Source organism: Triturus cristatus, chromosome 5_1, assembly GCF_964204655.1.
Source record: "Triturus cristatus chromosome 5_1, aTriCri1.1, whole genome shotgun sequence".
Classification (NCBI taxonomy): Eukaryota; Metazoa; Chordata; class Amphibia; order Caudata; family Salamandridae; genus Triturus; species Triturus cristatus.
In genome coordinates this window covers 168377428-168391037 of record NC_140587.1, presented here as the reverse complement: position 1 = coordinate 168391037, position 13610 = coordinate 168377428, and the positions used below count along the sequence as shown (strand labels likewise).

Sequence of the window (13610 nt, the reverse complement as noted above, 5' to 3'; positions counted from 1 at the left end):
ACCCAGCTGCAGCAGCAACTTTTAGAGTGGCAAAGGGTCACTATTTTAGCAGGATTGCTCTGCAATTCAGACATCGAGCCATATCAGATGCTGGCCTCCTCCAGGACCGAAAGTCTTGCTTTTTGCTCGGGGGTGTCGAAAGGGACATGCTGAGCTCAGAGTAGACGATTTATTCAGTGCATATGAATAACCAGTCTATCCCCCCACACATACTAAAAGTATTTATTTAGTCTTATCCCAAGTACTCTGAATCTTTGATTAAAAAAAAAAATGAGTACAGTCATTGTCCTAAAGTACACAATTCCGTTGTATGGGTAGGTAAAAACCAAGTTATTCCCTCAGTATACTCAACACCCCAAGGGTAGCGTCAATGAGCAGTTAAGGCCAACTTCAGAATGTGGCAAAGAGAATGCAACCAAGATACATTATGTCGCAGTATTCACACTCCAGCTCCACGTCCGGTTAGATCTAGATCCTTTAAATAAATTAGGGGCTTGATTTAGAGCGAAGCTTGATGGAAGTAACCCAGCCTACACTTCGAGTCTCCAAGCTGGTCTGGTGCACGAGAAAGAAAATGTACACAGGTGGAATATTTTTTCTCCAGCCCAGTCCACCAAGAGACTTGCTGAGCAAATAGCTCCTGGAGACAGGAATGAGTTGGCTGCAGGCCTCCCTGTGAAGGTATGAGAGGCAGCGCTCACACAGACTTTTTTTTTTGAGGGGGAGTGGGTAGAGATTGCTTTGTCCCCCTGTAGTAGGTGCCCCTCGTATCACCCACAGTGTTTTCCAGAAGCATAGGTCTCAGCACTGGTGGTGCATCAATATCTCAGGCGTTTTTCTCAGAATCAATAAATATGACTGATGGCAAAACCACTGAAAGACCTCAATACAGGCACTGCTGAAGTTTCAAAGGACTTTAAGTACCAGAGCAATCTGTAGTTCAGTTTAAGGCTCTTGGAAGCATTTGCCGCCCAGCATCAGGAAGACCATCTACTCAGGGTCCTGGTCGTTTGATGCCTGTGTGATAGTCCTACTTCTATCTTGAGACAGAGGCATCCGTGTGACCTTGTCCTACACTTCAGAGACCTCTGCATCTCTTTGGTCGATGTGGGTGTTTATGGGCTTCTTGTAGTGCAGTATAATCAGAATGATATACAGAAAGGTTTAATGCAAACCTAAAGACAAATTCTGCACTTTTCATATCAACCTAAGCTTCAATATCTAGGGTTATCCCATCAAACGTTGGTTCCTGTTGCACTTCTTCAACCAATTGACTACAAGTGGACTGTTGTCAACACAGCACAAAAACACTAGGCACTTTACTCTTTAAAATAAGCTGCACCTTAACGGTATATAGAGAATCATCATGGCAGATACTCGGATGACATCAACAGCCACTGTATAGTAGTCATAGTGAGATAAAATCCTTCATCAAGAAACAAATATCTGTCTGCATTTTATTGTATTGATATTTATATAATCTATCCTACTAATTGCAAGGCCCAAAACATTCTGGAATATTGAGTAAGCAGCTGTGTCAATTGTACAGCACTTCATAACCCTGACAAGTTCATGACGCATATGGATTTTCACTAGTTCCTTCATGCCCTTCAGGTGTATGGCTGAAAGGGTGTTGCTTGTAGTATGCTCTAAACAGCAACTATTCGGTGCAGTGCTTGAGGTTTGTAGGTATGGTAGCATATTAGAACAAACATGGGGTTTTCTGGGGAGTGCAAGATAAGCATAGCCTCACACGTCCGTACTTAACATTACACGTGGACAGTGTTTTAAAGAAAACAGGTCTTTGCGGGCACTGCTAAGAACAACAGAGTGAAGGCTGTGCCCTGCAGCGCAGAAAAACAGGCCACCACCTTTGTGTGCAGGTGCATTTGGGGGGCATAGGAGCCCTAACCCACTGGGACAGTGAGAGGTGAGAGGTAATCCAGTAGTGAGTTTAAGGCGTCGTACCAAGGAATACCAGTGCCCAGACCCACTGGAGGCCAAGTCACCCGGAAGTGCCATATGGAATTGGTTCAGGGGTACCAAATACTGATGGCAAAGGATAGTTTAATGCAATGGAGCAACAGGAGAACTCAGACTTATGGCGAGTCGAATAAATGTATTGTTTTTCTGAAATCCATGTGGTTGAAGCGTATCCTTATTTTCATGGGGAAGTTGTTTCATAGTTTGTAGGTTTGGACAGAGCAGGAGAGCTGAACTATGCAGGTTCTTCTGAAGGGAAGGCGTGATTAAGCGTGGAGCTGTTCCAAATCTAATTTTCTTCCTCAGACTAAAAAAAAAAAAAAAAAAAAAAAAATATACAGAAAAGAAAAGTGTGAGTGAAGCAGAGTGATTTGAAAGATATTCTTCTTAGGACAGGTAAACCGTGCACGACCTTAAGGACAGAAGTGATATGGTCGCATGAGTTCAGGATAAGAACTTGTCTTGCTGAAGCATCCTGGATTTGTGGAAGTTGATTAAACACATTCCAAGTCCAGAATAGAGGCCACTGGCATAGCGTGGCACAGCAGAGTAGGTGCCTTAGAATGTACTATGTGACATTGTTGCTTTAGAATGAAAGTTCAGAATCACCTCCTTTTTCTTCAACTCTGGTGGCATCCAGTCTCCTTAGACTAGGTCTAGACCATGTAGAATAGATGCCATACAGTTGTGTATGCCCGACAAGATTTGTAAGCTATAAAATTTGTAGTTTTAAATAGGTCACCATTCAAATATATACACCATGGTCAATCAAACAATCATTCCAGAAGAGAGGGCAAAGCAGAAATAAAATAAAACATATAGAACACATCCCATTTGGAGCACCCCATGCACTCATTTATCATGTCGTTTCAGAGTGCAAGCATCATCCATCCAGCCGACACTGGATATTAATTACATTGTTGCAGCTCATGGGCTTTCCACAGAACATGCATGTCATGGAAGGGTATGCCTGGGACAGGTCTCCTTTTCTTGGTCTGTGCGACAGCGCAGGCAGCAGTCCCAGGTCAAAAGTGGCCTCACTTGGGTCAGTCTTGTGGTGCTCTCCCTCAAAACAAGTAACGCTGAACCACTGGCCCTCCCACTGTGGATGGCATCCACCTCCTACCCCTTACTCTCCGTACCCTCCGTTGAGTTGGGCAGCCACCCACACCTGTTAATAATCAAATTTCTTGCAATTTATTTTCCCACAATACAGCGATGGTCCCCTACGTACATTACAAAGCACGGAGTCCTCCGAGCACCTTGCATCAACTATTCCGAACATCCCCATCAGCCCTATCAGAGTACAGCACCACCTCAGAACCCATCATCCATCAGAGAGGACTTACAGTGTCTACAAAGCATTGATCTCCCAAACCCCCATGCACCAACTACTATTTCTTCCACCCCTGACATTTATTGCATGAATTTGTTTTAAACATGGTTTGTTTATTCTTTTTGGTCATTGTTTTAATTTTGGGTTGTGTGTCCAGTCATATTATAAATGTGTCCTTTTAATAGGTACCTTGAAGGGTTATTTGTTTCTGCCATTGATTCCTGGTTTTGTAAATGAAATAAATAAGTACAAATACAATTTCTAAAACCCTGAACCCACCTCACGTTACTGTATAGAGTGTACGGCACAACCTCAAACCCACCTCATTACCTCACACATGACATCTTGAAATTACTTCATCTTACACAAACTGCTCGCTTGTCCTTACAAGATACTTCCTGAAGTTCCACTAATTTACGCCTGTGCTTACCATCTCCTCAGTGCATGGGTAGGTTGGACGACCCTCCACCGATGCTTGACAGTTGAACAGTGCCACCCCCAGCTTGGCCAATTCTTCTTCCGACAGGTCTGTACAGGAGGCCTGCAGCTGACTCACAACCTGTTAAACCAACACCAAAACAGCAGCAAATAAATGTCTGCAACACATCCCCAGCACAGACCAGGCTGCTAACAGCTTAACAGTGATGTTACAATGGGTAAAACAAAATCAGTCCTAAAAAAGAAAATAGTCAGTGCTTCATAAAATCCAACCCACTACAGCGTGCTCATTGGGACCCCACCACTTGTCCTCCCTTCTGAGACGTTCCCCCGTGAACAAGACCTTTTAGTCACCTTCAATTCTCCACTCGCTATCACCACCCGAGATCTTACAATTGGTCTTTTTCTGGTTTAAACGAGAGAGAACTGAAGGGAAGTTATGATAGGAGAAGAGCGAAGTATTGTCAAGGTCAATACCATCGACTGATCTGCTCTCGGAGTTGGCCACACAGATTTCATATCTGCAGAAGCCTTGGCTCCAAAACTAGGCCTCCAGGATGCATCGCACCACTTTCAACAAACAACCCTGGATTAGTTTTCCCTCTGCACACCACCCCTGCATGAGGCTTACCTTCATTCTGTCTGATACAACAATGGTAACCGAGGCACATCTCCCTCTCGGACCACACATATGACTGGCATTACAGACACCGGTGGGAAATCAGAGAGATAGGCGCGTGGCTTAAAGATATCCTGCTTCATACAAGAAGATGGTACGAGCGATCCAAGAATATATTAGGTTTCTTGGCATAGAACAATGGGGTTGAAGTGGAAGATGGCACACTATAGGACGCCCTTAAAGCAGCAGGGCGGGGATGCTTCCTGCCACAGTCAGCTAGGCTCAACAACTGCAGGGAAAGAGGGAAAAGCTGGGAACCCAATTAAACAAATTGGAGAGAGATCACAAACAATGGGGTCAAGGATGATTTTGTGTATACAAACCACTGACCAAGTGCAAAAAATACTAGACAAATACAGAGCTCAATATAACCTTGTGCGAATCACACAGAGATATTATGATGGGGAAACAAGGCAGGAAGGCAGCTGACATTAACTCTGTGAACCACAATCGCTTCTACTTGAGTGACCTAAATTAGAAACTCGTACCAGTAGATCTACAGGAAGATTGCAGATATAAATCATGCATTTAGGTTGTTTAACCAGATACCATACAATCCTGAAGAAATAGATTAATTAAAAGGACCTCAAACAGATGAGGCACAAATACAAGCATCATGGAGGGACAAAGCCTTCAACTGGGAAAAGTGGTGAATTTTGGCAAAGTCATTATGGAGATTTCCAAAGTGTAGTTCAATCAGGGCATCAAGCACAGGTGGCATCAATGCTCTTTTCTTCAAAACTTATTATAGAGAGTTCACCTCGTTGCTGGACCTGCACTTTAATTCCATTGCAGGGACCAGAGGAATCAAAGTCAATGCTCGAATCATGATCTTGGTCATTCCAGACCATGCAAAGAGAAGTCACCATGCAGCTCCTCAAGCTGATCTCTTTAAATGTGGATGTCAAGTTAGTCATAGTTATTTTAGGGAGAAAACAGAGTATGATTCTGCCAGGGTGGTGGAGGCAGACCATTCAGGCTTTATACTGGGCCAAAGTTGTGGGATAATACAAAAAAGTTGTTACATTTGATCTGCAATACTGAGAGAACACCAAAAGGAAGCAGTGTTGACTTCACTAGAGGCCGAAAAGGTGTTTGACCTGAACCGTTGGAGGTTCCTAGAGCGGACATGGGTAACCTTTGGATTGGGCCGACATTTAGACAGTGGTTACTCTGCTGCTGTAAGAGCTTCAGAGCATCGATACGAGTCCGCTACTGCTCCTCTGGGCAGACAGCGATAGAAAAGGGAATCGAGCAGGGATGTCTGCTCTCCCCAATGCTCTCTGCACAGATAGGAATTTTACTATCAGAGAAAAAGCGTAAAAACACTGAAATAGCAGGCTTATCAGTAGGGCGGAGATGTGCACAAACGAGAAGACGATGATGGGACAGCGACTACCATGGAATGGGCCAATTCTGTTGCAGCTCTTATGCATTAACTGTGCAGGTATGGAATGGCATGATGCTTCAAAATAAACTGGACCAAAATGCAGAAAAGTTGTTTGATGCTGCCTGCATTCCAGGTAGCAGAGTGACCAGGAAAATACCTATTCCAATGGACTGATATACCTGTGGGTACAGATCTCTCCAATGCAGGTCAATTACAGCCCTTTAGGGCAACCCCAAAGGAGCTCCAGTTGTCACATGAAAGGGCTGTGGAAGCAGAAGAACGCAGGGGTGAGGATGGCGCTTCTTCCCAGATAGCCGTTTCTTTTTCCATCCCTTCCATTGCCAGCACCCATTCCAATGTTCCAAAGGCTGCAGAAACAGACTGGACTTTCTTTCCTGCCCATATTAAATTATCAGCTCGCCAGTGGCACTATGAAGAAACCACCAAAAGGAAGGGGCCTAGCCTACCAGAAGTAATGAGGGATTACCAAGCCATTGTAGTGGTATGTAATTCTGTGATCAATCTGAGAAACAATGGCGTTTTGTAGACCAAAATGTTGCATAATGTACATAATTTCAGCTCCCCAAAAACATATGGCCTGGGGGCTATATTCTTTGCCAGTCACCAGAGTAACTCTGTCTGGGACACAGAGCGGTGCGAGGACTAGGACTCAGATACAGGGAACCAGGGATACAGGGGAACCAGGATTTCACCCCACAATGGCACGATGAATGTGGGAGGACAGGTTTCAGAAGGCTCAGTGAGCTCTGATGTAATGGCCTCCTGCAGTTTGAGGACTTGAAGCGTCCATTTAGATTGCCAAAAGCAGAAAACTTTCGCTGCACACACATCTGGCAAAGGGTTTTGCATCTCATGGTTAAAGCCTTGGATTCTTTATCTGCGAACTACTTTTCAAATATGACTAGTTACAAAAGAGGACCTCAGAACTGTATAGGTCATTGAACGAATCATGGTCCGCATTAAAAACTCTGGGCTAAAGTAGGTGAGAAGGAGAGAGCGGCAGGCCAGTCACTGAAGCAGAGTGGCTGGAAGCACACACCACTGCATGCACCATGGCCATGCGGCATCGGCCCAGGAGGCCATGATCTAGATGCGTACATATTGGTACACCCCAGAAAGGCGGCTCTAGTGGACAGAGGAAGGTGGGATATGAGCTAGAGAGGAGGTGGAGAAAGTGCAACACTGGTACACCTCCTATGGCTGTGCCCTAAACTTCACGGCAAGAGGTTCTTGACAAGACAGATGACATTCTATAAAATTCTGAAGTTCCAGGTATAGGTCCTACTGGGCATAGCCAACAAGAACTTCCGACTACATTTTAGCAGAGGTGCGAAAAAGGCATTCGCGATCAGAGCCACAGAACAAGCAACTACCTCAATGTATGGGGGGAGAAGTCACTGGTACATAGGGAATTCTTTTGTAGCGTGTGGACCTTCCTGGAAAGGAGAAGATGGCCGACCCTATACCAGGCACAGCACAAGACTACAAAGCAGTCCAGACACCCTTTCTAGTGCATTTGGGCACAGAGTTTTTGGTGGTGGCATTTCCCAGATTCTTAAGCGCGCCGAGGATATTATCAACAGTATGATCCGAAGGACAAAATGGGATAAGGCAAGTGTTATTTATGGGACGGGAGACAGAAAATAGTATGAAAAGAGACAGAGAATGGCGGTGTCTGTTTTCCTACACACACTGGTGAGAGGGAGTATGTATCTACAATCAATTGCTTATAAAGGCAAAGACAGCAATTTAGATATTATTCATGCTCTTGTTGCAGCGCAGATCCACTGAAGAATACAGACAACTGACACGCTTAAGAGGCTTTTTTCTTGCAGAGAAACAGAGGACTATTTTCAATTGCAGCTAGAGGTTAAATAGGTTTTAGGCCAAGATGTAAATATGCATTGCTTGGAAACAAATTTGAATACACGCGCAAACAAAACAATGTTATACTTTCAGTGAACTAAAAGCACCGAGAAAATAAAACCCCGATTTTGCATTAGTTGAATTATTTAAGCATTTTAGAGATTTGGGAGAGGAATATAGAGCAGATGTTAATTACATACTTTTTCTTTATTTAGGACTTAAAGTAGTGAAGGTATACATTACTAAATAAACTGCTTTAAACACTAATGCAACCATTTCGATTTATGGTTAGTAATAAAAAAACAGAAAGTTTATAAAATTGTAATTGAATGTATATAGCGCTTGCTGCCCCGATGAGGTGTTGAAGTGCGTTTTCGGCTACTAGCAGGCTACGTAGGAACCCAAAGAGATCAGTGGTGAATTAGTATAGGGAGATATGAAATTAGTTTGAGCGGTGGACATGCGATTTTGTCATTTGGATTGAAAAAGGATAGTGGAGTGATAGGGGAGGGAAATTACTAAGATTAATTTTATCGCTGCGGGATACGGGCTGTGTGCTCATTTCTTATGCAGGTTAATGCCCGGCACACAATAGTATACTATGGTTTGAAAGACAGTGCCAAAATATAGACCAATTAAATGAAGATAAATGTGTTTAACAGGCAGCGACTACACTGTGTACAAGTCACTCTTCAGTATTGTGGTTCTTACCCTACCACCAAGGTTCCTTTCGACAGCCTTCAGGGGTCACAAACGCGAAACCCGCCTCCAGTTAAGGTAGTGTGCAAGCCAGAGACGTATTTATGAAGAAAAGTCAATTCAGAATTTGCTTTAAGAAATGTGTGTCCCTAACTTAATAGAAATTTGACACACAATTAGTCTAACAAAGAACATTTGTAGTGTGATATAATGAATACTGCTTGGATCTTTAGAGCTTTTGGAAAGCACCGAAGAAAGAAAACGGATGATGAAAGTAAGGAGGAGAAGATGATCATTTGTGGAAACAGGACAACTAATTGCCACAGTGAAAACCAGTCTTTGCAACACCTCCGAGGAGAAGCAGAAGTTTCATAGAGAAGCATTTACGTACACCAGCAGTGGTCTTGGCTGGGTCGTACAGGCAGCAGTCTTGGGCCTCTGAACATTTACTATAAAGTCTGTTTTATTCTATCTTGGGGAATGAAACATTGGTGTGCAAAAGTAGGTGCATCTTCAAACCCTTCTGGAACCTCAGAAAGGCTTTCCGGGAACGCTGAGCATTTGTTTACAATACAGTAGAGCACTAGAGAGCAGTAAGAATCAAATCATATTTCAGTGGAAGGAATTACAATAAGTTTTGATTTTTTTTTTTAATGCTTCCATTGCCTACTTAACCACGATGTATCCCTGCTTTGGCTCAGGCCACCAATTGGGATCCACCCACTAATCAACCAACATATTTCTGTTTTGTTTATCATCTGAGCTTTGTTTACTTGGCACCTAGATGCCAGCGCATGGTGAACTTCTGCACTCTACAAATACTTATTTATTTCTAACAACTACCCAATTGAGACAATTTCCCTCCAGCCCACAGGATACTTATTATCTCGTCTCTGAAAACAAAAAAACTTTGCAGCTCACTTGTCTTTACCAAGAATATTGAAGCCCGAAGTAGCTTCAATATTCTTCCCAACCTCTGCAAGTATTGGAGTCTCCCCACTGCACTCTTCCAAGACCCTGCAGTGCCTGATCTTCAAATTACTTGCTCATTACCTCTCCTTACATAATTTGCTTCACCGTCTTCAATTTGCATTCCACAACAGCTCACCCACAAGTCTCTAATATCAGCGCTCGACATCACAATCAATTTTAATCCTCCTCAACTGGTCTGCTACGTTTGACAACTTTGACCAAACTGCAAACAAAGCACCCCAGTAGCTTTCTTCACAACTCTCTCAACGCACCTCAGATCCCTTGCACTCAGCGCATTTCTTGTCCCTCCACCTTTTAGGTCTTGCCTGAGCCAGCGCATGCGCTGCTCTGTGAGACATTTAGTGAGACGCTTTAAAAAGCCGACCACAGCTTTTTGTGTGGCACAGAGCGTGCGGTTACGCGCACAGTTACGAGCAGAGGCGCCATCTGACTTTCCTCTCGCTCTCCCAAGCCCGCGCGCCTTGCTCCGCCTCCGTCTTGCTCACGCTTCAATGCCCCTCTCCCACCACAGAGCGTGTCTCGCGGCCGCGGGTCTTGTTGCTCCTCCTCTCTGCCTCATCTACCAAGCTACCTTTACAACATTCAACCGGTGTAACTTTATCTCCTACTGACAGTCTCCTTTGCTCTCTCAAATCAAAGAAAGACTTTTACCTACCTGAATCTTGCGGCTGATCTCAGTCCCGATCTCCATATTGCCGGTTAAAAGGGCACACTCCGGGTCGATCCCTCAACCGGATTTCCCAGGCAACCTTTCGCAGAATCACAAATGCCGAATGCTCACTTTGCTGAGCTGTTTCCGGGGGAAGCATGCACAGCCAGCTCTGCTCAGCGCCCCTCTAACCTTCCCTGACTGACCCTCTTAAATCTGTATACAGTGCCAGGAAACGTCCCTCAGCACCTTGGTACTCTGACTCCCTGAGAACTCAGAGGCAGGTATGTAGGAGGCAAGAAAGGCTCTTGAGAACTCAGCCCGATGTGGAAGGCCGGACCAAGCACAAAACCCTCCTTAAGAACTACAAAGCGGCGGTGCTGGCTGAAAAACAAACTTATTTTTCCAATCTCACTTCTTCCCTTAGTTCCTCTGGAGACTGGTTTAAAATTGTGGATACCCTATCCCTTATTCATCACCCTGACCCCATAGTCCCCTCACAAGATCTTTGTGATCAGATCGCTTCCTTTTTCCACACTAAAATATTAAATATTTACACAGCCCTCCAGGCGGATAATCTCACTCGCCCTTTCTCTTCTGACTTGGTGAATATGACTCCCTCTATCGAAACCTTCCCCAGCTTTCCTCTTCTTACGGCCTTTGACCTTGAGAGACTTTTGGACTCCCTTAGGTCAGGTTCTCCTCTTGATCCCTGTCCGCTTAAAGTCTTAAAAAATTGTAGGGCTACTCTAATTCCCCCCATGTTGGCGGTTATGAACAGGGCTATATCCAGTGGGACTTTCCCAGCCTCCTGGAAAACTGCTATTGTGAAGCCCCTTCTAAAAAAGGCCACTTTGGACCCTGGGACTCTAAAGAACTTTCGTCCCATCTCCCTCCTTCCTGCCCCGGCCAAGATGTTGGAGGCTCATTTGAATTTCCATCTCAGCTCCTTTCTTGATAAAACCGGCCTGCTTGATCCATCTCAGCATGGTTTTAGAAAGGAGCATAGCACAGAGTCAGCCCTTGCAGTGGTGGTCAATAACATCCGCGCTAAGGTCGACAGGGGGCAGACTACGCTTCTGATCCTGCTCGACCTTACAGCCGCATTTGACAACCTGTCCCCTACCATCTTGGCCTCCCGATTTAGCGAGAAGGGGGTGGAGGGGCTGGCCCTCAGTCTCCTCACCTCCTTCCTCAATAATAGGGAGCAAAGGGTTAAACTGGGCGACTTCCTCAACACCGCCAAGCCTTTGCAGTGTGGGGTCCCTCAGGGCTCTTCTTTGAGCCCCACTCTTTTCAACGTTTATGTGGATCCTCTTGCTAGGCTGGTCAGATCTTTTGGATTGGAGGTGCTCTCGTATGCCGACGACACCCAAATCATGGTCTCCCTGTCACAATCTGTTGGGTCTACGGCCCTTAACTTTAGGAATTGCATGGGGGCCGTGGCAGGTTGGATGACGTCAAACTTCTTAAAGTTGAACGGGGAGAAGACTGAGATCCTTGTGTTTGGGGGAAACAAAGAGGTCTGGTCTGCCGACTGGTGGCCATCGGCTCTGGGAGTATGTCCACAGCCTTCCTCCGTTGCCCGTAATTTGGGAGTCCTATTTGACACTTCACTTGCCTTCGACAAGCAAGTGAATAGGACCGTCTCCACCTGCTGTGGGGTTCTGAGGGTGCTGAGAAAGCTCACCCACTACCTTACCCCTGATGCTCGGTTGCCCTTCTATCTTTGCGCTTGGACTATTGTAATGCCCTCTATCTTGGGATGAGCAACAATCTGGTCCATCGGCTGCAAGTTGTTCAGAACGCGGCAGCAAGGTTTGTTGTTAACGCCCCTAGACGCTCCTCTGGAACTGCTATCAGGAAACATCTTCACTGGCTCCCGGTCCATGCCAGGATAAAATTCAAAACCTTGATTATCATCCATCGGGCTCTTCATGACGCAGGGGCGGAGGGCATTAGGTCTCTGGTGTCGTATTACACCCCAGGTAGGGCCCTGCGATCCGCCAGTCTGAAGTTGCTAACTGTCCCCTGCTTTGCGAAAGCAAGGTGGCGAGGCAGGGCCTTCTTTGCCCTTGCCCCCAGACTCTGGAATGAGCTTCCCTCTGATCTCAGGAATCAGGAATCTTTTTTCCTGTTTCGCCAAGCCCTCAAAACCTTCCTTTTTTCTGAAGCTTACCCCTAAAGTCCTTCCTGGATTCGGCTGATTGTTTTCCATCATCTGCGCCTTGACGCCTTCGGGCAAAGTAGCGCATTACAAATTCCCTATCAATCAATCAATCAATCAATCCAGTCCCACCACTCATGCTCCACTTTTTTTCTCCGCGCCGTATGAAAATCTTCATCTCTAGAGATAATCGAGCGCGGAACATGAAAAAAAATGTAAACTGGTAACTTCTTTGCAGTTTCCATTTGCACCATGCCTGCGGGTGTGCAAAATACGATCATAATTAGAGATTCTACAGTCCTCGTGAAGCAGACGGCATCGGCCCCACCACAAGCGCATTAGCAACTTTATTTGCAGCAAAATGGTGTTTGAAATAACCAGGAGAGGGACTCAGCAAGCAATAATCAACATATATGCGACCACGCCCTGAAATCAAAGCCCCTTCTTCAAGCGACAATAATACTGACATCACATTTAGGATGCGTTCTAAATATTTGATCTAGCGCAGATCTGGCCTCAAGTTGCAGCTGCGCACTTTACGGATACAATTTTTATTGTAGCAGGAACATCTCAACATAGAACAGATTTTTGTTTAACTGATTTTTACATGGCACCAGTTGCATTACATGAGGACACATTGATTTTTGTTAGGCACGGGGAGTTTAAGTGATTTGCCTAGAATCACAGGATGTTCAGCGTCTGTTCGAGACAGCGCATGCGCACCATCTAGAGCCGAGACCTAAAAAGGAGTTACCAATGGCACACATTATTTTCTTTTTTGCGGGAAATTATCATGGTAAGTTAATTATTTTTTCCAGTCAGGAGACCCAATTATAACACCCAAGCCCCAAACAATTCTGGCACTCATAACTTGAGTGGGGGTGAGCTAATGCTATATTGTAAACACCCATGTATGAAATGAAATACAGAATTTAGTTACAAATATGTTATCAAAACGGATGCGCTAGAACTACCGCGTTTTCCTGCTCCTGGGTTATGTGCTGCGCCAGTCTACGTTTCTGTATTTGAATTCTGGGACTTGTAGTCTTGTTTCATAATGGATTTAAACATGACCAAACTTCCCAGAATACAAAGAAAACACTTGGGCTGGATTAACACATCCCGCACGGACCTGAAAATTTGACAGGGGTGATGCATTGCGTTAATTATCACCACATACACCGTTAATAAACAGCCAAGAAATATATTATCACGCAAAATAAATGGAAGTGTCTTATGATGTGGTAAACATAAATCCCATCGAGTAGTCCCGAGAAGGGGGCGTTTATTACCCATTTTCTGCGAATTCCGGCCTGTACAACGCAACCAAACTGTCCGGAATGGAGGTCACTTAAACCAGTTGAAATATCTCGTCTATATTAGAATGAT

The 13610-nt window shown here is 44.8% G+C and overlaps 1 protein-coding gene across 1 annotated transcript in view; it reads right to left on the bottom strand.

The window, feature by feature from the left end:
- LOC146830557 (protein brambleberry-like) overlaps positions 1 to 13610 on the bottom strand; it is a 204490-nt gene that overhangs the window by 160338 nt on the left and 30542 nt on the right. Inside the window, exon 3 of the mRNA XM_085604049.1 lies at positions 3750 to 3878. Within this exon, the coding sequence (XP_085460175.1) occupies positions 3750 to 3878 (129 nt within the window). The remainder of the gene's footprint in view (positions 1 to 3749; positions 3879 to 13610) is intronic.